The 22,580-nt window shown below is 36.0% G+C and overlaps 2 protein-coding genes across 3 annotated transcripts in view; both read left to right on the top strand.

Moving 5' to 3' along the window:
• LOC143404088 (bile acid receptor-like) overlaps positions 1 to 12,367 on the top strand; it is a 36,948-nt gene extending 24,581 nt beyond the window's left edge. Inside the window, exons 6-10 of the mRNA XM_076862422.1 lie at positions 100 to 199; positions 846 to 959; positions 9,460 to 9,585; positions 9,737 to 9,850; positions 12,120 to 12,367. Coding sequence (XP_076718537.1) covers positions 100 to 199; positions 846 to 959; positions 9,460 to 9,585; positions 9,737 to 9,850; positions 12,120 to 12,367 — 702 coding nt within the window. The remainder of the gene's footprint in view (positions 1 to 99; positions 200 to 845; positions 960 to 9,459; positions 9,586 to 9,736; positions 9,851 to 12,119) is intronic.
• A 2,618-nt stretch (positions 12,368 to 14,985) lies between these two features.
• The window catches only part of Sycp1 (synaptonemal complex protein 1), a 118,798-nt gene continuing 111,203 nt past the window's right edge, over positions 14,986 to 22,580 (top strand). For both annotated transcript variants that reach the window (XM_076861913.1, XM_076861912.1), the window contains exons 1-6: positions 14,986 to 15,093; positions 16,285 to 16,369; positions 16,551 to 16,594; positions 16,755 to 16,811; positions 20,655 to 20,819; positions 21,472 to 21,539. In XM_076861913.1, the coding sequence (XP_076718028.1) occupies positions 14,986 to 15,093; positions 16,285 to 16,369; positions 16,551 to 16,594; positions 16,755 to 16,811; positions 20,655 to 20,819; positions 21,472 to 21,539 (527 nt within the window). The remainder of the gene's footprint in view (positions 15,094 to 16,284; positions 16,370 to 16,550; positions 16,595 to 16,754; positions 16,812 to 20,654; positions 20,820 to 21,471; positions 21,540 to 22,580) is intronic.

The following is a 22,580-nucleotide window of genomic DNA, read 5'->3' as shown; positions in this document are numbered from 1 at the left end:
TCCTTTAAAAAATGAAGGACTAACACAACAGTTTAAAGTTTCAACAGTTGTTTAAATGAATATAATAATTTATTAATTGTAGTTCTTTCTATGGGTTAGCTGCAGGAATATACCAATCCTGAACTGAGCTTTTTACAACTCTTAGAGATAGCTATCCTTCATGTCCATGGGATGATGGAGTTTACCAAGGGACTTCCAGGTAATTACTTTGCTTTTGGAAAAAACTAAAGTAATTTACCACTTCAATTTTTTAAAATGTTCCATATTTTAAAGGAAGAGGGTATTGTAAGGAAAACAAAACCTCTATATTTTCTACCAATGCCACTTCTAACTGCCAAAACATGTTTATGTCCGCCTGCTCCAATTAATCATGTGGGTGAAAATCTAAATATTTAAGAATATTATTCAAATACGTCAACACTTAAGAGTTAAGATAAACATATTCATTTGCATGTTTAAGTTTTGGAAATAATTTGTTTTTGTTGTTTTAAATGAAACATGAAACAAAAAGAAGATTCCCTGTACAATATTAAAAATGTGGAGCCACTCTTGGCCAAAACTTAGCTATTTACATGCACACATGATTAATTATAAAATAAATTCTTCAAGTCTAAATCAACTATGTTTAATTTGTCCTTGCTAGAAGAAAGGATTATCTGATGAAAGTGCCCCAAAATATTACCATGTGTAATCAAGAATTTTATTCAAATTTGAAGTTATATATCATGATTATTCTAAGGCAACATTTAGAATTCATAAGAAAATTAATAATTTAAAACATTAAATAGTATGTCTGAAAATTATTTTTCATTATTTATATATATTTTCATGATCTTTTATTAAAGGATTCGAAAATTTGACTAGTGAGGACCAGACTGCACTACAGAAGGGATCAAAAGCTGAAGTGATTTTTCTTCATGTGGCCCAACTTTACAGTCAGAAAGTATCAACCTCCAAAAGTAAAATGGCTTTCTTTTTAATTTTAAAATTTATAATAAAATTTAGCAACAAATGATATATCTAAAATATTTTCATTTTATTTTACCAATTGGTATAGGAATAAATATCTCATGACAGATGTTTATAGTTCTAATACTATAAACATAATATTATGTTTGGTCTAGCTTTTTTTCCTTTTTTTTTAAAAAATTTTATTGGTACTGGAGATTCAACCCAGAGGGGCTTTATCATTGCATCACATCTCCAATCCTTTATTTATTTATTTTTAAACTTAAGAGACAGGGTCTCTCTCTGTGCTTAGGACATCACTAAGTTGCTGAGGCTGGCCTTGAACTTGCATTCCTCCTCCTGCCTCAGCTTCCCAAGTTGCTGGGATTATAGGTGTGTGCTTCTGTGCCTGGATTTCTTTTTTTTGTATTAGAGTTTATGGCTATAAATAGTAGTTGGGTTAATCCCTACAAACTCATACATGCATGGAAATAGATTTCAGTTAATGATGCCCCCTCTTCCCCTCTTTTCTGTTCCATCCTCCCCCCTCCTTCTTCTACTCTACTAGACTTCCTTTCATTTGTCTTTGATTAATTAATTTGTATTTGATTGGTTCTCTATGTAATCTTATCAATCCTTCCCCCTTTCCTTTATTTTACTCTAGCTTCCACATATGAGAACATTTGACCTTTGAGTTTCTGAGTTTGTCTAATTTCACTTAGTATGGTATTTTTGATTTCCATCCATTTACCAGCAAATGTCATAATTTCATTCTTTTTAATGGCTGAGTAGAACTCCATTGTGTGTGTGTGTGTGTGTGTGTGTGTGTGTGTGTCTCACAATTTCTTTATTCATTCATCTATTGACAGGCATCTGGTGGATTCTATAATTTAGCTATTGTAAATTGTGCTGCTATAAACATTGATGTGATGGTGTTACTTTAGTGTGCTGATTTTAGATCTTTTGGGAAAAAACCCGAGAGTCGGATAGCTGGGTCATATGGTGGTTCAATCCCTAGTTTTTTGAGGAAATTGCATACTGCTTTTCAGAGTGGTTGTACTAGTCTGCCATCCCATCAAAAATGTACAAGTATTCCTTTCTCCCCACAATCTTGTATTTATTGTGTTCTTGACCATTGCCATTCTGACTGGAGTTAGATGGAACTTAGTATAATTTTGATTTACATTTCCCTGATTGCTAAAGATGTTGAACATTTTTTTTCATGTATTTATTGGTCTTTTGTGTTTCTTCTATTGAGACATTTTTGTTTAGTTCTTTTACCCATTTATTGATTAGACTATTTGATTTTTGGTACTAAGTTTTTTGAGTTCTTTGTATATTCTGGATACTAATCCTGTATTGAAGGAGTAGCTGGCCGAGATTTTCTCCCATTCAGTAATCTCTCTCTGCCAGCTCTTAATCATTTCCTCCACTGTGCAGACACTTTTTAGTTTAATGACATCCCATTATTGATTGTTGGTTTTATTTCTTGTGCTTTGGGAGTCTTGTTAAGGAAGTCTGTGCCAGCATCTCTGTGATGGAGTGTTGACCCTGTGTTTTGTCTTTGATCCATTTTAATTGATCCAATCCAGTTCTTTTCCAATTTGAGTTTTGTGTAGGGTGAAAATAGGGGTCTAATTTTATTTTTCTACATAAAGATATCTAGTTTGCCAGCACCATTTGTTTAAAAGACTGTCTTTTCTATAAGATTTGTTTTTGGCACCTTTGTGAAATATCATATGGCTAGAGGGTTATGGGTTTGTCTGTATATTCTATTCTATTCAACTGGTCTTCATGTCTATTTTGGTGCCAGTATCATGCTGCTTTTGTTAATATATCTCTACAGTATCATTTCAAATCAGGTATTATGATGCCTCCTGGTTCACTTTTCTTGCTTAATATTGCTTTGGCTATTCTGGGTCTCTTATTCTTCCAAATGAATTAAAAATTTGTTTTTTTTCTAATTCTGTGAAGAATGCCATTGGCATTTTGATGGGGATTGCATTGAATCTGTATATTGCTTTTGATAATGTGGCCATTTTGACAATATTAATTCTGCCTATTCAAGAACTTGAGATAATTCTATTTTCCAAGATCATCTTCAACTTCTTTTTTTCAGTATTCTGTAATTTTCATTTTAGAGCTCTTTTACCTCCTTGGTTAGAGTAATGCCCAAGTTTTTTTTTTTTTTTAGATTATTGTGAATGGGATGTTTTTTTCTGATTTCTTCCTTGACTGAATCACTGTTGGAATACAGGAAAGCTATTATTTTATGGGTATTGACCTTGTATCCTGCTACTTCCTAAATTCAGTAATAAGTTCTAGAAATTTCTGGTGGAGTTTTTTTGGATCTTCTTGATATAGGATCATATCATGGGCAAACAGAGATAGTTTGAGTTCTTTTTCTACTTGTATCCCTTTGATTTCCTTTTCTTGCCTGATTGCTCTGGTTAATGTTTTGAGGACTATATTGAATAGGAGAGGTGAGAGTGGACAGCCTTGTCTTGTTCCTGAATTTAGTGGAAATGCTTTTAGTTTTTATCCATTTAGTATGATGTTTGCTTTTGGTTTGTTATAAATGACCTTTATGATGTTGAGGTAACTTCCCTCGATCGATAGCTTTTAGCATTTTTAACATAAATGGGTACTGAATTTTATCAAAGGCTTTTCTTTCCTGCATGATCCTATGATTTTTGTTTTTAGTTTTGTTTAAATAATGATCACATTTATTGATCTGTGTATGTTGAACTGACCTTGCATCTTTTGAATGAAACCCACTTAATCATGGTGTATTACCTTCCTGATTCACTTTTTATTTTTTTGGTACCAGCGTTTGAACCGAGGGGCACTTAACCACTGAGCCATACCCCCAGCCCTTTCTTGTATTTTATTTAGAGATGGGGTCTCACTGAGTTACTTAGGGCCTCATTAATTTGTTGAGGCTGGCTTTGAACTTGTGATCCTCCTGCCTCAGCCTCCTGAGCCACTGGGATTATAGGTGCGTGTTACTGTGCCCAACTCTTGATGTATTTTTAAATGTGGTTTGCTAATATCTTATTTAGAATAGTTGCATCTATGTTTCTCGGGGATATTGGTCTATAATTTTCTTTCCTTGATGCATTTTTGTCTGGTTTTGGAATCAGGTTTATATTAGTTTCATAAAATGTTTTTTTTTTTTGGGGGGGGAGGTTTCTTTGTTTTTGGTACCAGGAATTGAACTCAGAGGCCCTCAACCCTTGAGCCACATCTCCAGCCCTATTTTGTATTTTATTTAGAGAAAGGGTCTCTCTGAGTTGCTTAGTGCCTTGCTGTTTTTGAGGCTGACTTTGAACTTGTGATCCTCCTGTCTCAGCCTTCTGAGCTGCTAGGATTACAGGTGTGCAGCACCACACCTGGCCCTCATAAAATGTATTTGGGAGTGTTTTTTTTTTTCATTCAATTTCATAGAATAATTTGAGAAAGACTGGTGTTAGTTATTCTGTAGAGGTCTAGTAGACCTCAGCTGAGAATCTATTAGGTTCAGGGCTTTTCTTTTTTGAAAGTCTTTTAATGCTGTTTCAATTTTATTACTTTTTATTGGTCTATTTAGGATTTCCATATCTTCCTGGTTCAATGTGGGCAGATCATACATCTGTATTTAAAAATTTGTTCATGTCTTCATATTTTCATGTTTACTGGAGCATGAATTTTCAAAATTCGGTCTGAAAATACTCTGGATTTCAGAGGGATCTGTGGTGATAGCTCCTTTTTCATCATTGATCTCATTGATTTGCTTTTTTTTTTCATTCTTTCTTTTATTAGTTTGGCTAAGGGTTTATTTTCTTTATCTTTTCAAAGAACAAATTCTTTATTACCTTGGTCTGGTGTATTATTTTCTTATTCTCAATTTCATTGATTTTGGCTCTGATGTAATTAATCCCTGTCTTTTACTGTTTTGGGGTTACCTTGTTCTTCTTTTTCTAAAGCCTTGGTAGAAAATAAGCTTATTTATTTGGGATTCCTTTAATTTTTTAAGGTGGGCATTCAGTGCTATAAATTTGCCCCTTAGAACTGCTTTCCTACTGTTCAAGAGATTTTGATGTGTTGTGTCTTTGTTCTCATTCATTTCTAAGAATTTCTTGATTTCTGTTCTCATTTTTCCTCTTTGATACATCATTATTTATGAAAGTATAATTCAGTCTCCATGAGTTTACATGGTTTCTATTATTTTTCTTGCTTTTGATTTGTAATTTCATCTCATTATGATCTGATAGAATACATGGTATTCTATCAATGTTTTCATATTTGCTAAGATTTGCTTTGTGGCCTAGAATATGATCTATTTTGGAAAAGTTTCATGCATAGCTGAGAAGAAGGAAAATTTAGCTATTTTGGGATAGAATATTCTTAAGTTGTTAGGTCCATTTGATTTATAGTTTTGTTTAGGTTTGAGATATCTTTGTTGATTTTTTGTTTTGATGCCCTATTTGTGATAAGAGTGTATTGAAATCCCTCAGTATTATTATGTTGGGGTCTATGTGGAATTTAATGTCATGGAGTATTTTTTTTTTGTGTGTGTAATTGGGTGCATTGAACTTTGGGGCATAAATGTTTACTATAGTTATATCTTCTTGTTGGATTGTTCCCTTTACTTGAATGTAATGTCCTTCTTTGTCTTTTCTGATTAATTCTTTCTTGGAATGTACTTTGTCAGATATGAGATTAGCTACTCCTGCTTGTTTTCCTGGACCATATGTTTGGAATACTTCTTGTCACTTTTTTACCTTCAGCCTGTGGGTGTCTTTGCCTATAAGATAAATCTCATGTAAACAGCATATAGTTGGATTTTGTTTTTTGATATATTTTGCTGATCAGTATCTTTTTTTTTTAAAGAGAGAGTGAGAGAGAGGGAGATAGAGAACTTTTTTAATATTTATTTTTTAGTATTTGGCGGACACAACATCTTTGTTTGTATGTGGTGCTGAGGATCGAACCCGGGCCGCACGCATGCCAGGTGAGCACGCTACCACTTGAGCCACACCCTCAGCCCCTGATCAGTATCTTTTAATTGGGAAAGTGAGATCATTAACATTTAGTGTTAATATGGATATGTGTTCATGGTTTCCTGCCATTTTTTTTTTTTTTTTTGCTATATTTCAATCCTGTCTTGATTTTCATTTAGTGGATCATTCTTTTATTGAACTTCCACTGTGTTTGGGTTTTTGAATTTTTTTTTTTGTACTGGGGATTTAACTCAGGGGTACTTGGCCAATGAGCCACATCCCTATTTTTTATTTTATTTAGAGACAGGATCTTACTGAGTTGCTTAGGGCCTTGCTTTTGCTGAGGTTGGCTTTGAACTCATGATCCTCCTGCCTCAGACTCTGGAGTCACTGGGATTGCAGGTGTGCACCACCACACCAGGCATGGAAATTTTTTTTTTTTTTTTTGTTGTTGTTCCTATGTGTGAAGTTTGAGTATTCTGTGTAGTGCTAGTTTGGTGATCATGAATTCTTTTAGTTTATTCTTGTCATGGAATGTTTTTATTCCCCTTCTAATTTGAAACTAAGTTTTGCTAATTATATCTTGGCTGACAGTTGGTTTCTTTTAGGGTTTGTGATATCTCATTCCAGGGCCTCCTTGATTTTAGTCTAAGTAGAGAAATCAGAAGTGAGCCATATTGGTTTCCCTTTAAATGTGACCTGTTATTTCTCTCTTGCAGTTTTAAATATTCTTTCCTTATTTTCTATGTAAAGCATTTTGCTTATAATATGTATCAGTAAGCTTCTCATTTGGCTATTGGGGGACCTTTAAGTGTCCCATATGTGGATGTCTAAATTATTTCTAATGAAAGTCTCATTGAAAATGTTCTTTATTCCTTTGGTGTGTATCTCCATTGCAATTCTCTTCTATCCCAGTGATTCTGAAGTTTGATCTTTTAAGTTGTCCCAGAGTTCTTATATATTCTGATCATGTTCTACATTTTTTCCCCTTACTGCCTTCTGTGTATTCAAGATCATACAGCCAGTCTTCAATGCTTGAAATTCTGACTTCAAGTCCCGAGGTTCTATTTTCTATGCCATCTAGTCTGTTATTGATATCTTCAAGTGAGTTTATAATTAGGTCAATCTTGTCTTTATTTTATAGGAGTTCTGCTTGTTTTTGTCTTTTCTATTCTTTGAGGTAAAGTATAGCTGAAGATTGAGTGTCAATAATTCAAGTGGAGCAAGGTGTGCTGTCTTTTGGTTGAATTTAGTTCAGCAGAAGAATTTCTACCCTGTGAACTTGTAGTATCCCTGTAGGTTTCCAGTACCTCACCAATTAGGGGGAAACAAATAATAGCAACAATCAATGCAAACAATATACAGCATTGAACTAAATACTTGGTTCCTACTATGACATCTATAATATTAATTGCCACAAAAACCAAGAAATGGTAGGATCAGCAATTGCCATCAGAAAAAACAATAAGTAACCCTGTATTATATCTGGTATTAAATCAAACTACAGGTCAACAATAACATTCACAGTAGTAATAATTGCAATAGCATTAATGGTGGGGGCAGGCATTGTACAAACCAACTAGTGCTAAAAGATGTTAAGAATGCAGTTAATTAAGATGAAAGAAAATGTGATAGGAAGGCTGAAAAAATTTACAATTTCAAAATGTGAATAGAGAAAATGCAGAACAGATGTAGGATGTGATGGTATAAGGAAGGAGTAGAAAAAATAGAAGTAAAAAATTAAAGGAAGAGTAGAAGAAGGAACAATAGAATTTGTTAGCAGAAGAAAAGATGTATTCCCAGGGTGGGACTGCTGCAGAGTTCTATGAGTGGAGTTCTAGAAGGTGGAGTTTAGGTCTAATTAGGCCTCAAGAGTTTTATTGGGTGGCATTTGCTCTGGAGAGATTAGATCAACATACCCCTAGGGCCTGCTAGTTGCCAGTTTCTGCTGAGAGTCTGGATCTCAGGAGTCTCCATAGGATTCTGTTAGGAGCCAATCCTTCACTTACTCTGCTGCTCACAAATACAGCCTTTCCAGTCTTCACAGGCTTAGTCCCTGAGTGTTTTCACACTTATAACTTCAGCTATTTTCATGACCTGCCAGAGTTTTGACCCTTTCACTATTCTTACTTCAATCCCCCTGAGTATGATCTTCTCTAGGTCATGAGGCAGGCACTTGCCAGGACTGTGAACTCATCTTTGCTTAAATCTCCTGTTTCCTCAGCAGCAGCTACAACATGGCCACCTCAAGATAGCTACTGCCTCAGCTCTCCATGGTCAGTTGGGAAACATGAGGTGCTTTTCAGGCACCAGTGTACAGTGCTAAGGGAAGGCTGCTTTTCTGTTCTTCGGATTTTCTACACTAAATCTGTCCATTGTGTTTCTCTGAGTTCTCCTTCCTGTGTTGAACCAGCACTGCTACTGCTGCTGCTCAAACCAGCTTTGTAAGCAAAAATAACTAAAAATGGGAGCAGACCTCACAGATCAGCAAGCTGCCTTTTTAAGCACATGTCATATTTTCAGGGGAGAAAACGGTGACTGGTTACAAGAGGAGGTCTGTGTTTCATAGGTTTTAATGAGAGTTAATCATAGCAGAATGTTTACTGTGACTTAATCATTAGAGACTTGGGATGTGCTGGCTGGGCAGTCAGTAAACTAGTTGTGCAGGTTAAAATCTAACTCAGGAAAACAGCTGTAAAAGCTTGAAACTCATTCTAACTCAGAGAAACAGTTGTAAAAGCTTGAAACTCCTTGTTACTGGGATAAATATCTTTGAGAAAGGATGAAAGCCCATAGCTCAGGGTCTAATGTTTGCCTTCCCCTCCTCCCCTCCCTGATCACACTCTCCTCCTTTTCTCCCTGGGGGCTGTCATATCTCTTTTCTTGGGGGATGTTATTTTCCATAGTCTTCAAGCTTGACTCCAATGTAATTTTTTTTTCTTTCTTAATGGACCCCAATTTCTGAGTCTCTAAAACGCTGACTGTCCAATATTGAGTTTTAGTAAAACCCCTCTTTGACCCACCTTGCAGAGAAGCAGTATTTCTGCTCCTTGAATCAAAGGTCACAGAGCAACATGTATGCAGCCTTCCTCTAGTCTACCATCTTGAATCCAACCTAAAGAAAGTCATCCTTGCTGGGGGCAGTAGTGAATACCTGTAATTTCAGTGACTCAGGGGACAGTCTAATCACTAATTCAAGATCAACTTCAGCAACTGAGACTCTCAGCAATGTATGGAGAATCTGTCTCAAAATAAAAACAAATAGGACTGGGGACTTAATTTAGTGGTAAGACACTCCTAGGTTGAATACTCAACACCAAAAAAAAAAAAAAAGCCACTGTCTTTAGCATATGGCATCATGGAAAACACATTTTAGAGGGCCTTCTATACAATCTCTCTCTATAAATATGAGCTACTATTTGTTCAGAATGCTTCTCATTTAACTGCCATTCTGGATTCTGAAAGAGATTTAATTTACTATCTATATAAAGAGAAAAAAGTCAGGCTTTATATTTTTCCCTTTTACTAGGTACTATGAGACTATCAAATCATGCAGCTCATTCATTGAATGGTCACAATCAGAGTGGTGATAGAAGTGTTATTTATTCTATGGACAAATTTTGGAATGAAGACTGTCCTTCGGCTACTTTAACTGGTAATATTACACATAATACAAACTATTATATAGGATAGAAAAAAATTGTTAGACATGATGTTTCATTTTCTTATACTATGTTGAGAAAATAATAATATTTGATTCTGCACTATGTTCAAATGAAAATCTGTTTTTATATTAATCTTCATAGGTATTATTGAAGAATTTATTACCTCACTGTTTTACTTCTACAGAAGAATCAGCGGACTTTATATAACTAATACTGAATATGCTTTACTTGCAGCAATGGCTGTGCTTTTTTCAGGTAAAAACCATACAGCAAGCAGTAAAAGCCTGATTAAATTTTAGCAATGAAATCATAAAGTTGGTAGTTATTAAATTATCATTTGCATCCAAATGCACCAATTTTGTTTTACCATAATTTTCTTATTATGGGAGCATTCCTTTAAGCTTATGAACATGTTGTAATTTCTTGCATTTTAAAAAAATGCCTTCTTGACCTCACATTCCCATTCATTTTTTTCTTCCATGCTTCTGTTCCACTTTATAGAAAAAAAATTTTTAATAGGGTTGTCTATGCTGCTGCTTCTATTTGTCTCCTCTTACTCATGAGTTCTCTATGGTCAAATTTAGCTCTGTCCTCTCCACTCCCCAGTAACTGGGATTACAGGTGTGAACCACCATCCCCAGCTGGTATTGCCATCTTTAAGCTGCATAAACCAAAATTGTTTCTTTCTTTTTCTTACATCCATATCAAATACAAAACAAATCATTTTGGCTAAATCCTCAAAATATATCTGAAACTTAATGATTTCTTACTATCTCTAGCTAACACCCTAATTGAAACTACTTTCCTCAGTGACTTTCGTAATTCTGTGCTTGCTTCTCTAGAATCTATTCTTTATGTAGAAGCCAGGGGAATTGTTTGAAAATATAAATCAGATCATTCCTCTGTTGTGTCCTTCAATTACTTCCATTTTACACAGATTAAAGCCACAGTTCTTTCTATTATTGTTTACTGTCATCTCTGTTTTACTCCATCCTAGCACATTCCTCCCCCCCCCAGGATGAGTGTAAGAGTAGTATTTATTTAAGTGTGTATATAAACAGAACTCTTTCAGGGTGAGAGGGGACCCAACAGAGTTGCCTAGCACATTACTTTTGACACAGATGTTCCATGGAAATTTCAAGAAGTTTCTTGCCACAGGTTCTACTATGCTTGATAAGTCTTTTGCCTGGAAATGTTTTCCTCCAGATAGACATATGACTCCCTCCTTCACCATTTTGAATCTCTGCTAAGTGTCATTTTATCTTTGATCAGTCTTTTAAAAATAGCTACTTTCCCTTCCTGGTGTGGTAGTGAACACCTGTAATTCTAATAGATCAGGAGTCTGAGGCAGGAGGATAGCAAGTTCAAAGCCAGCTTTAGCAACTTAGCAAGGCCCTAAGCAACTTAGCAAGCCCCTGTCTCAAAATAAAAAATAAAAAGCGTTGGGGATGTGGCTCAGTAGTTAAGCACCCTGGGTTCAATTCCTTAGTACCAAAAATAAACAAACAAACAATGAAATAAATTGTTATCTCTTTTCCTGTTTATTTTCCTTACATTACATCTATGTTATGTTATATTTTTACTTTTAAAAATATGTATTTACCTCTTTCCTCCCCTACTTCTCCTGAACCCAGAATATAAGCTCAATGAGGGGAAGAAATTTTGCCTATTATGTTCACTGTTGTATCTCTGGCACAATGACTAGATGAATAAATGCTGTCCAAGTACTATGAAATTCTTGGTTGGCACTTATATTTTATAGGCAAGTTCTTAAGAAGCTTTGCTTTTTACTTACTGTTGGTCTTGGGAAATTAATAATTTAAGACTTCAAGTAAGCCCTTGCTTGCTCTTATATTCTTAAAACTAATTACTGACCCTTCCTTCCTATGTGACTTCATGAAAATCACTTAATTCTCTAAGTTTCAAGATTATCTGAGAAATGGTGATAAAAATAGAACTTACAACCCCCCCAAAAATGTATTTTTTGTCGGTACTAGGGATTAAACCCAGGGTCTCAGGAATGCTGGGTAAGCATTCTACTACTGCGCCTCATCCCTCAGACCTTTAAAAAATTTTACTTTGAGACAGGGTCTTATTAAATTGCCCAGGCTGGCCTTGAATTTGTAATCCTCCTGTTTTAGCCTCCTGAGTAGTTGGGATTACATGCCTATGCCACCAAGCCAGCCCTAATGGAGTATTGTAAAGATTAAATAAAATAATGCACAGAGGCAAGTTATTTATCTCTTTAAAAATATTCATTTTTTAGTTATAGGTGGACATAATATCTTTATTTTATTATTTTATATGGGGCTGAGGATCAAACCCAGTACCTCACACATTGCTGAGTGATTGTTCTACTTTTGAGTCACAACCCCAGCCCGGCAAGTTACTTATCTTAATGTTTGGCATATGTTAAAGGTTCAGCAAAGGTTTGTTATTTAAAAACTGCACTGTCTTAAAATGAATTAATTATCTTCCACCACTTTCCAATATACATTAAGATGAATATAATAATGTTTTTCAGATCGTCCATGTCTTGAAAATAAGCAACAAGTGGAAAATTTACAAGAACCAATTTTACAAATTTTGTATAAATATTCAAAAATTCACCATGCAGAAAACCCACAGCATTTTGCTCATCTCATAGGGAGGCTAACTGAACTGAGAACTCTGAATCACAACTACTCAGAAATACTTAGCACTTGGAAAACAAAGCACCCCAAATTTATTAATTTACTTTCTGAGAAATGGAATGTGTACTCACATTGCTGAAATTTTAGAATGTTGTGGTTTGTCTTGATTTTTCTGTACCTAAATTGGATAACTAATTTGAAAAACATTAACATGACAGCTATATTACCAATATATCACCATAAAATGGATATCATCAATACTCATCAAGTTTTGTGAAATCCTTCTATCACTACATGGACACCTAGGATTCTTTTCAAGATTGGACTCAAAACAAGCAACTCATTGTTTCTGCATGGTTTCTCCAAAAGAAAATTACTGAAAGAGTTATCATCTGAAGAAACTCTACTTTTTTCATTTAGTTGGAAATACATAATTTATAGACATAAAAAAGGTTATCTAGTGAAAAAGATTGTAATTAAAACAAGTAAATTTCTATCTCATTAATTAACGCCAGATTGATGGAATAAGGAACCAACATTTTAAATGTCTTTGAAAAAAGAGGTCTTTAATAAAGTAAATTGGAAAATTTGTGTTGAAAGATACTTAAAAAATCAAAAGAACAGCTCTTTAAAATGTTTTAATTGGGAAATTTAGCATAATTTACTTCTCATTCTGGGAGATAACATTTTAACATTTTTGCTAACATCTTTTGTAGAAACAGTGACTTTCCACAAAATATGTTAAAAAAATATGTTAAAAATAAAGTTCACGTGAAATACATAAACCAAGAAACTGTGTTGGCATAATTATTTCCAAAGATTGTAAAAGTAAGTGACACCTGTGACTTTAAGTAATTATATGACTAGAGGCAGTATTTTGGTTTTCAATAAAGAAAACTAGACCACAGTTAAAATTTTCACTATGTAAAACTTTTTAAAACATTGGAATATTGAATTTATAGTCTTGACTTAAAAGTGTTAATTACATGTATCAATTATTGCCCCTAGGGGTACTTTGTGTATATTCTTGGCATCATTTCTTGGAAGGAGTGTCTTATCAAAAGGACATCTAGGTGCAACTTTTTAAAAATGTCAAATGAAGGAGGCAAACCAGGTCGTCATTTCTAATTGGAAAATTTTATAATTTTATTAGAAACTGTTGTCTGGTAAATTTATACAAAAAGGGTTATTAAAAAATATTGCTAGGGCTGCGGTTGTGGCTCCGTGGTAGAGCGCTTGCTTAGCATGTGTGAGTCACTGGGTTCAATCCTCAGCAACCACATAAAAAAGTAAACAAAATAAAGTTTTAAAAAGTAAAAAAAAAAAAAAAATTGCTAAAGTTCTTTGGAGAAGCATCAGATGATATCTGGAGAAAGTTCTAACAAAGCCAGTATCTTCAAAATGTAATGCATTATCTTGTTGCTCAATCCTAGGTACCATGCTAATGAAATCTCTATTAGCTAAGCCTGCAACCAGGCACTCATGTTTGACTTGTCTCTCTTTCTCTTCTATTAAGACACCATTCCTTTTACTTCCTAAATACCTTTTTCAGATGATACCTCCTCATGTCCACTGCCCTCGTCAGACCCCAGGTCCTCATGTCACCCAGGCTATTAAAACTGTCTTCCCAAACTCCTAAACCGTTCTTTACAATGCAGATTTTCTTCTGAACCTGATCATACCACCCTTTCCATTCAAAATTTTTCAAAATTGGGGCTGGGGTTGTGGCTCAGCGGTAGAGCTTTTGAGACTCAGCACTACATAAAAATAAACAAAATAAAGAGATCGTGCCCATGTATAACTTAAAAAAAAAAAATCTTCAAAATCCCCATCCATGACGTCTAAACCCAAACACCTGTGCACGGCGGGCCTGCCCATCTGCTCTCACCTCTGCACTCACCTCCGGCGCTTTCCCGCCTTGGTCTTCCTCGCACACCTGCGTCAATGTGAACACCTTCTACTTTCCTAAGGTTGTGAGCGCTTAGGGGGCCGACAGGGCCGTGTCCCTCCCAGCTCGTCTATCCTCACGCCTGACAGTCTTTCCCAGCATTCTTTGACAATAGCAGAAGTTTCCAGAATGTCCACTCTTCGAAGGCACAGAATCCGGGAAAGAATTGTTCCTGGTGAAACGGGAGATCTCGCGAGACCAAGTTCTGGGGACCCGGAAGCCTACTCGGAGGAGGACCGTTATTTAGCCGTTAAACTGCCAGTCGCCCGCCCCGCTCCGTCAGGTGTGGCCGCCCAGGTGGGGCGATTTCCCGCCTTTTCCGAGGTTCGGAGGCGGAAGCTCTTGGTTCTTTCTGCTGCCCTCATAGACGGCAGTTCACGTGGCACCCAGCCCGTGGCTACCCGCTTGTTCTTCTAAGGTGAGGGCAGGTGTACCGAGTTCCTTTCCCGAGGATGGAACCCGGGGCGGGGGCGACCTGGTGATACGGCGGTTCCCGACTCCGTCAGCCGCCCTTGCCTTGGCGGTGGTGGGCGGGCGGTGCGTTGCATTTTAGTTGGGGCGCTGAGGAGGGCGCGGGCTGTCACGGCCATGCGGGGCTGGACTTGGTTGGTAGCTGGTGTGGGTGGCGGGCGTGGCGGCTGGCGGTGGGGGGCGGTGGGACCCTAGGGAAGGTGGCGCACGCGGGCCGTACCTCCAGCCCCGTGGGAGCGAGCCGCGCCCTTTGCAGACCCTGCAGTGCCCTGACCCGGGCACCTCGGACGCCCGCCTTCCACCTCCCGGGCAGTAGGTCCTCGGGGCTGGAGGACGGAATGGAAAAGCCGAAGCCCTTCAAGTTGTTCGTGCCGCCGCGGCTGAGCAGCAGCCAGGTGTCGGCAGTGAAGCCCCAGACCCTGGGAGGGGACGCCAATTTCTTCAAGGTGAGTTTGCAAGCGAGTGGCCATCCTGTACTTTCGGCGGAAGAGGCAGAGTGGACTTTGGAGTGGCAGTAGTTTGTGAATTTTTTTTTCCCTTTTCGGTAAGTATGGTCTGATTTAACCTAAGGACTTTCAGGAGCATTGCACGGGACGAAGGGCGGGGTCCCCGGGCGCAGGGGAGAACGCTTCGCTGCTGCTGTAGAACTCAGCTGCATAGACTACCCGGGCAATCTAACCTCCTGCCTTAAAGGATTGTAGGCAATTTATAGGGCCCCTGCAGCGAAATATAAGTGGGGGAAGATTAGAAAATTTTACAAGGGAAAATAGGAATGTTTGAACGAATGCCTCCATAGGGGTGACAATTTGTGTTTTGACTGAGCTTCAGGTTTTGCTCTGAGCTTCCTGGTGGATAGGATAAAGATGGAAATTCGCTTACATAGTAAAGGTCTCACGGAAAGGAGAAATTATACCAAATTTCTCACGTAAAGCAGCTTTTTCTACTATTGAATTATTAAAAATTCTCATGTACTTTTCATTGGAGGTGGAATGATGCAGTTAATATTTTAATTTTATATGCCGTAGTTTAAAATTTCTTATGGCTGCTGTAACCAAAGAGTATATCATTTACATGTTATTCAATTGAAGACAATTCTCAGTTCTTTTGAGGCGAAGATCATAATGAAGGAAACTCCTAATATTATTCCATACTACTAGTTAAAGTTACCAATATCTAGCCCGGTGCGGTGGCACCAGTCTGTAATCCCAGCGGTTGGAGAGGCAAACACAGGAGACTCAAAGTTCAAAGCCTGCCTCAGCAAGAGCGAGGTGCTAAACAACTCAGTGAGACCCTGTCTTTAAATAAAATACAAAATAGAGCTGGGGATGTGGCTCAGTGGCAGAGCGCCCCTGAATTCAATCCCTGGTCCCCCCCCCCAATAAATTATAATTACAAATATCTACAAAGATTGTGTTGATTTATACATTAGTTTCATTTTATTAGTGAAAATACCTAATTAAAAGTTTTGCTTTGTTAACACAGCAAAAGTATTTGGTATTTTAAACTTTGTGTATATTAAAGGATTTATAATTACAGTCAATTCTTTGAGCAAATGTATATCACATATTTGTGTATCTCACTGTTATATATCACAGTGGTGTGAAGCAATATACTTAAGAACTTTTTTGTATTTTTAGAGTTTCAACAAGTGTATTGAAGATGATTTTGGTTTTCCTTTTGCAACAACTAATCTCTCCAAAAATGGGGAAAACATTGATTCAGGTAGGAGCCTAGACTAACAATATATCATCTTATAGAGAATCATGTTATTATATACATTGCCAGTTGCTGAAAATACAATATAAATATTAAGTTGATGTCCTTGATATTAAAGCTAGAAGTAATAATTCATGTTAAAATAAGATGTTGGCTTATCTAATATCAGTTGTCTCTTAACTTGCAGATCCTGCTTTACAAAAAGTTAACTTTTTGCCCATGCTTGAGCAGGTCAGTTAATCATAGAGTATATAATCTATTTAGGTATTGAATTGCTTATTTAAAGAAGAAAAAAACCTCTTCAGTTGTTGGATTGCTAGTCTTATGTTTTTAATTGCTGTTATTTGGAAGCTCTCAAATATTTTTTTATAGGAAATATTCATTTTTTTAGGTTGATAATTCTGGCAGTTTCCACTATCAGGAAGGACTAAAAGGCTCTGATTTTGAGGTTAGATTTCCCATTCTTATAAACTTTCGTATAATTGGAGTATGATTTATTTTTTGTATTTATATCTTTCTTTTGACACTGCAAAGGGATTAATATTGATTAATGTTTTACAATGTATTCTTTAAAGCTGTGTTTTGTCTTTTAAAGTCTCTGAAACACAAGGATTCTGTACTTTGTTTTCAGTTTTTAGGGGCAATTTCTTTTTCTTCCTTTCTTTTTTTTTTTTTGGTAACTGATTTTTTTGGGGGTGGAGTGCAGTTTTTTAAACCATAGAAATCAAGACTAGAAGAGGGAAAGTGGATATAGTATGTGAAATGGCTAAGAATCAAGCCAGTATTTTACAAAATAATCTAGTAGACATAACTGATCATTTGGCTAATTTATTATATAAGGAATTTGTAGGACATGAAATACTTTTTTGGGGGAGGGGGATACCAGGAATTGGACTTGGGCACTTGACCACTGAGTGACATCCCAAGCCCTATTTTGTATTTTATTTAGAGACAGGGTCTCGCTGAGTTGCTTAGCACCTCACTGTTGCTGAGGCTGGCTTTGAACTCATGATCCTCCTGCCTCAGCCTCCTGAACATATGGGATTACAGGCATGTGCCACCATGTCCAGCTGACATACTGTACTTTTGATATTAGTTATAAAAATGTTCTTAAGGTGTATAGATATGTCTCTCTCTCTCTCTCTCTCTCTCTCTCTCTCTCTCTTTGATGTGGGGCATTGAACCCAGAGACACTCAACCACTGAGCCACATCCCCCGCCCTTTTATATGTATATATGTATATATATATACATACACACACATTTTTTCCCCTTTCAGTGCTTTATTCACTCAAATTACTCAATACAATTTAACTCTATAGGTTCTTTTTTATTGATTTAAACAAAAATAAATGACAGTGGAATGAATTACAAGTCTATATATATATATATATATATATATATATATATACGCACATATGAATAACACATATACAGCACAATTTTTCATATCTCTGGTTTTATATAAAGTATGTTGACATCAATTTTGTGTCTTCATACTGTACTTTGGATAATAATGTCCATCACATTCCACCATCATTTATAACCCCATGCCCCCTCCTTTTCCCTCCCACCCCTCTGCCCTATCTAGATTTCATCTATTCCTCCCATGCTCCCCCTCCCTACCCCACTATGAGTCAGCCTCCTTATATCAGAGAGAACATTTGGCATTTGTTTTTTTTTTTTTTTGATTGGCTAACTTCACCTAGTATTATCTTCTCCAAAGCCATCTGTTTACCTGTAAATGCCATGATTTTTAAGTTGTAGATAGACACATAATATCTTTTATTTATTTGTATGTGGTGCTGAGGATGCCTCACACATGCAAGGTATGCTTTACTACTGAGCTACAGCCCCAGCCCTTTTATATTTCATTTAGAGACTGGGTCTCGTTGAGTTGCCTAGGACCTCACTAAATTGCTGAGGCTGACTTCGAACTGATTATCCTCCTGCATTAGCCTCCTGAGCTGCTGGGATTACAGGTGTGTGCCACTGTGCCTGGTTTAGATGTCTTTTAAATGAAGGAAAATTTCATGGCTTGATAAAGTCCTACTGTGGTAATAGTATTACAGAATTTTAAAATACGGAACCTATTCAGATATTTTAATAACAAAAAACTAACAGGTGAAGTGGCACATGCCTATATCCCAGCTGTTCAGAAGGCTGAGGCAGAAAGTTCATAAATTATAGACCATTTGATGAGAACCTGTCTCAATAAAAGAGCTGGGGGAGGAGCTCGCTGGAGAGCTGTCTGAGGTCCTGGGTTCAATCCCTAGTAATATAAAAACAAAAATAACAAGAGCAGCAGCAGCAACAAAAACTTTAAAAAGCTCTAAGTGAGCAGAAATAAATGTGTTTAAGAAAATAAGATAGGGACTAGGGGTCTTATGATCCCGGGATATAATTCCAGATTTGTGAGAGGCTGAGGCAGGAGGATTATAAATCAAGGCTAGTCTGGGCAACATAGTGAGATCTTGTTTCAAAATAAAACTAAAGGCTGGGAGTGTATCTCCCCTTAGTCTCCTCCCCAGGACTGGTGTGGGTGGTGGGTGGGGAAAGGCTGAGGGTGTCACTCAGTGGGAAGTGATTTGCATAGCATGCCCTATATCCTGAGTTTGATTCCCAGCACTGCAAAAAAACAAAACAAAACAAAAAACAACAACAACAACAACAAAAAAAACCCAAACAGAAAAAGGGAGGAATGGTGGAATGAAATTTACCAAATTATGCAGTGTACATATATGAATTTACTAAAGTGAATTTCACCTTTATGCATACCTGTAAAGCACCAATTAAAAAAAACTATAAATGAATAGAAGGAAGTCCCATAGAGTAGAGGAAGGGGAGTTGGAGGGGGGCGGGGAGGGAGGAGAGAGAGAGAGAGGAAGTATTGGCGCCTGAAGTGGAGCAAATTATGTTCCCTGCATGTATGATTATGTCAAAATATTGTGTATAACTATAATGTAGTAATAAAAACAGAAGAAAGCCCCAAACAGGAATGCCTCTGATCTTTACAATATAATGTGGATTAAAAAATTCAGAAAATCTAAGTAAAACCTTGGGCTCAGTGGATTAATGTCTTCTGTTCACTATTATTTTTCTTGGCATTATATTTTAAAATTTACATTCCTGGGGCTGGGGATGTGGCTCAAGCGGTAGCGCGCTCACCTCGCATGCGCGTGGCCCTGGGTTCGATCCTCAGCACCACATACAAATAAAAATAAAGATGCTCTGTCCGACGAAAACTAAACAATAAATATTAAAAAATTCTCTCTCTCAAAAAAATATTTACATTCCTTTTTTTCAAAAATTTTTTATTCTAATTAGTTATATATCACAGTAGAATGCATTTTGTTTGACACATTGTATACAAATGGAGCACAACTTCTTATTCCTCTGGCTGTACAGAGTCATACCAGTAGGGTAATCATACATGTATATAGGTAATAATATCTGTCTCATTCTATTGTCCTTCCCATCCTCACAGCCCCGCCCCTCTCCTTACTCCCCTATGCATAATCCAAAGTTCGTTCATTCTTCCCTACCTGCCCGCCCCCCTACTATGGATCAGCATCTTCTTATCAGAGAAAACATTTGGCTTTTGTGGTTTTTTGGGATTGGCTTATTTCACTTAGCATGATATTCTGTAGTTCCAGCCATTTACCTGCAAATGCCATAATTTCATTCTTCTTTAAGGCTGAGTAATATTCCATTGTGTATATGTACCACATTTTCTTTATCCATTCATTTGTTGAAGAGTATCTAGGTTGGTTCCATAGTTTAGCTATTTTGAATTGAGCTGCTATAAACATTGATATGGCTGTGTCACTGTAGTATGCTGATTTTAAGTCCTTTGAATATAAACTGAGGAGTGGGATGACTGGGTCAAATGGTGGTTAAAATTCACATTCTTGACTTAATTCTCAAACTGTTTCTATAATCAAAATGTTTCAAGGTCACTGTTAAAATTTACAGATTTCTTGTAGAGTGATTTAAGGTTTTACCTATCTAGATTCTCCCATTGATGAAAATATTTCTAACTTCTTATTTAAGCACATTTTAGTTATTTGATTTTATTTAGTAAGGTATAACTTGGTTAAGTGACAAATAACTTCAGTGAAGTAGTAATATTGTCTTAGTAGTTTAGGAGTTAAGATAGCTTTCAGTATGCTATATTAGAGCATAAATTGAGGAGTGAGTCACCATTAGAATATGGATATTTTCAATAGGCATCTGTAATTTGTTTTTATTAAAATTTTGAAAAATTAATTTTTAAAAATCTATTTTAACAGAATTCGGAGCCAATGAGCAGACTATATTCAAAACTGTATAAGGAAGCTGAAAAGATCAAAAAGTGGAAAGTGAGTGTAGAATCTGAACTGAAACAGAAAGAAAATAAATTACAAGAAAATAGAAAGATAATTGAAGCACAGCGAAAAGCCATTCAGGAACTGCAGGTATAGTGAATTTTTAAATTATAAATATAACATAGTAAATGTTAGTACCATTGAAAATAGAATATTATTTGAAAGTAAATTGGGTTTGTCTTGTTTTTGTGATGAGGATTTTTAAGATAGTGCTTTTTGAAATTGGTTATAATTCAACTTTGAGAGAACAAGCTGTAACAAACATAATGCAAGTGATTAGAGAAACAACAAATTACTTTAATGACTGATTAATGACAGTTTGTGATAGTTTTTTTAAAATCCTATTGATACTGTTTTATTTGGTGTCTTTCATTATATTAGAATATAGTATTTATTTATAACCTTGAATTTAAAACTGATTTTATAGTATAAAGTTAAAAAAAAAGTTGATAAAATGCAGACAGAGCTAAAACATCATTGGAAAATGATGAGAGAAGATAACATGGCATTAAAATATAGTTTAATCTTTTTAAAGATTATTCAGCAAACTATTTTAGATTGATGAAAGTGAGACTCATATTCTTATGGGAAATTCATAGGTGGTGGGAAAAAAGTTCCTTTTTGTATAGAAAAAAAATTATAGACTGTAGCATATTCAGTAAAGAAATGCTGCTTAATGATTATACTCATATTTATTTTGCTAAGCAAAATGTGATGCACTGTTTTTCCATTTGTAAATTAGTTTGAGAATGAAAAAGTAAGTTTGAAATTAGAAGAAGAAATTCAAGAAAATAAGGATTTAATAAAAGAGTAAGTAATAATTTAATAAATTTGTTCTTTCCAAATTTTATTTTTTATACTGAATTTATCATTAAAATAGTTTTCAAAATATTTTGAGCACTTTCTTTTAAAAAAAAAATTTAAGTATATTTTTTTAGTTGTAGATGGACACAATGCCTCACACATGTGAGGCAATTGCTCTACCACTGATCCAAAACCCCAGCCTCTATTTTGAACACTTTCTATGTGTTATATAGCATTAATTTATAGCCAGGCATGGTGTGGTGCACACCTGTAATCCCAGTGACTCGGGAGGTTGAGGGCGGGAGTTTGCAAGTTCAAGGCCAGCCTCAGCGATTAGGCCACCTAAGCAACTCAGTGAGTCCCTTTTTCAAAATTAAAAATTGAAAGGGGCTAGCGATATGGCTCTGTGATAAAGCACCCCTGGGTTCAATCCCTAGTGCCAAAAAAGAAAAAATATATATATATAAGTAGAACTCTACCTAAGTGCTGTGGAAAAAGGAAGATATAACCATTCTGCATTCATGTGTTTGGTAAACTGTGGTCACTGGCTGACTTTCAGTTTTTAAAATGTCAAGCATCAGGAAGAGTCATTACTTGATGTCAGAAAAGTTGTATTTCTATGGATATTGTCTAGTTTTCTGTAGACTAGGGCTCAATTTAGTTCCAAGCTGATCCTCACTGTCAAATTCCTGTTTTTGCCAGTGTAACAATTCATTGCTACAGAAAAGTTATAGATTGAAAAATTAAATTTTACTTCTTTGTCTGTTGGTAACTCCTATAAGACAGCTAGAAATCTTTGTTATTCAGGTAATGAATGCCTAGTCAGAAAGTTACCTTATCTTTTGTTTTGAAGATTAGACATCTAGAGCATTTTGGAGGTAATTAGTAAATGAAAAGTCTTAACACATCATTTCTCTCTATCTGGAACTATTTCTTGAAAGTTTATTGATAACAACTTGGGTAGAAACTTGTTACAGAGTTATCACTTTTACTTAAAGGGAGGCAGTTACTGAATTATCTTTGCTAATATTATAGTCACTCAACTTT

Source organism: Callospermophilus lateralis, chromosome 7 (genome assembly GCF_048772815.1).
Source record: "Callospermophilus lateralis isolate mCalLat2 chromosome 7, mCalLat2.hap1, whole genome shotgun sequence".
Taxonomy (NCBI): domain Eukaryota; kingdom Metazoa; phylum Chordata; class Mammalia; order Rodentia; family Sciuridae; genus Callospermophilus; species Callospermophilus lateralis.
The sequence above is the reverse complement of the archived record's forward strand: the minus strand, read 5'-3'. Positions and strand labels throughout refer to the sequence as shown.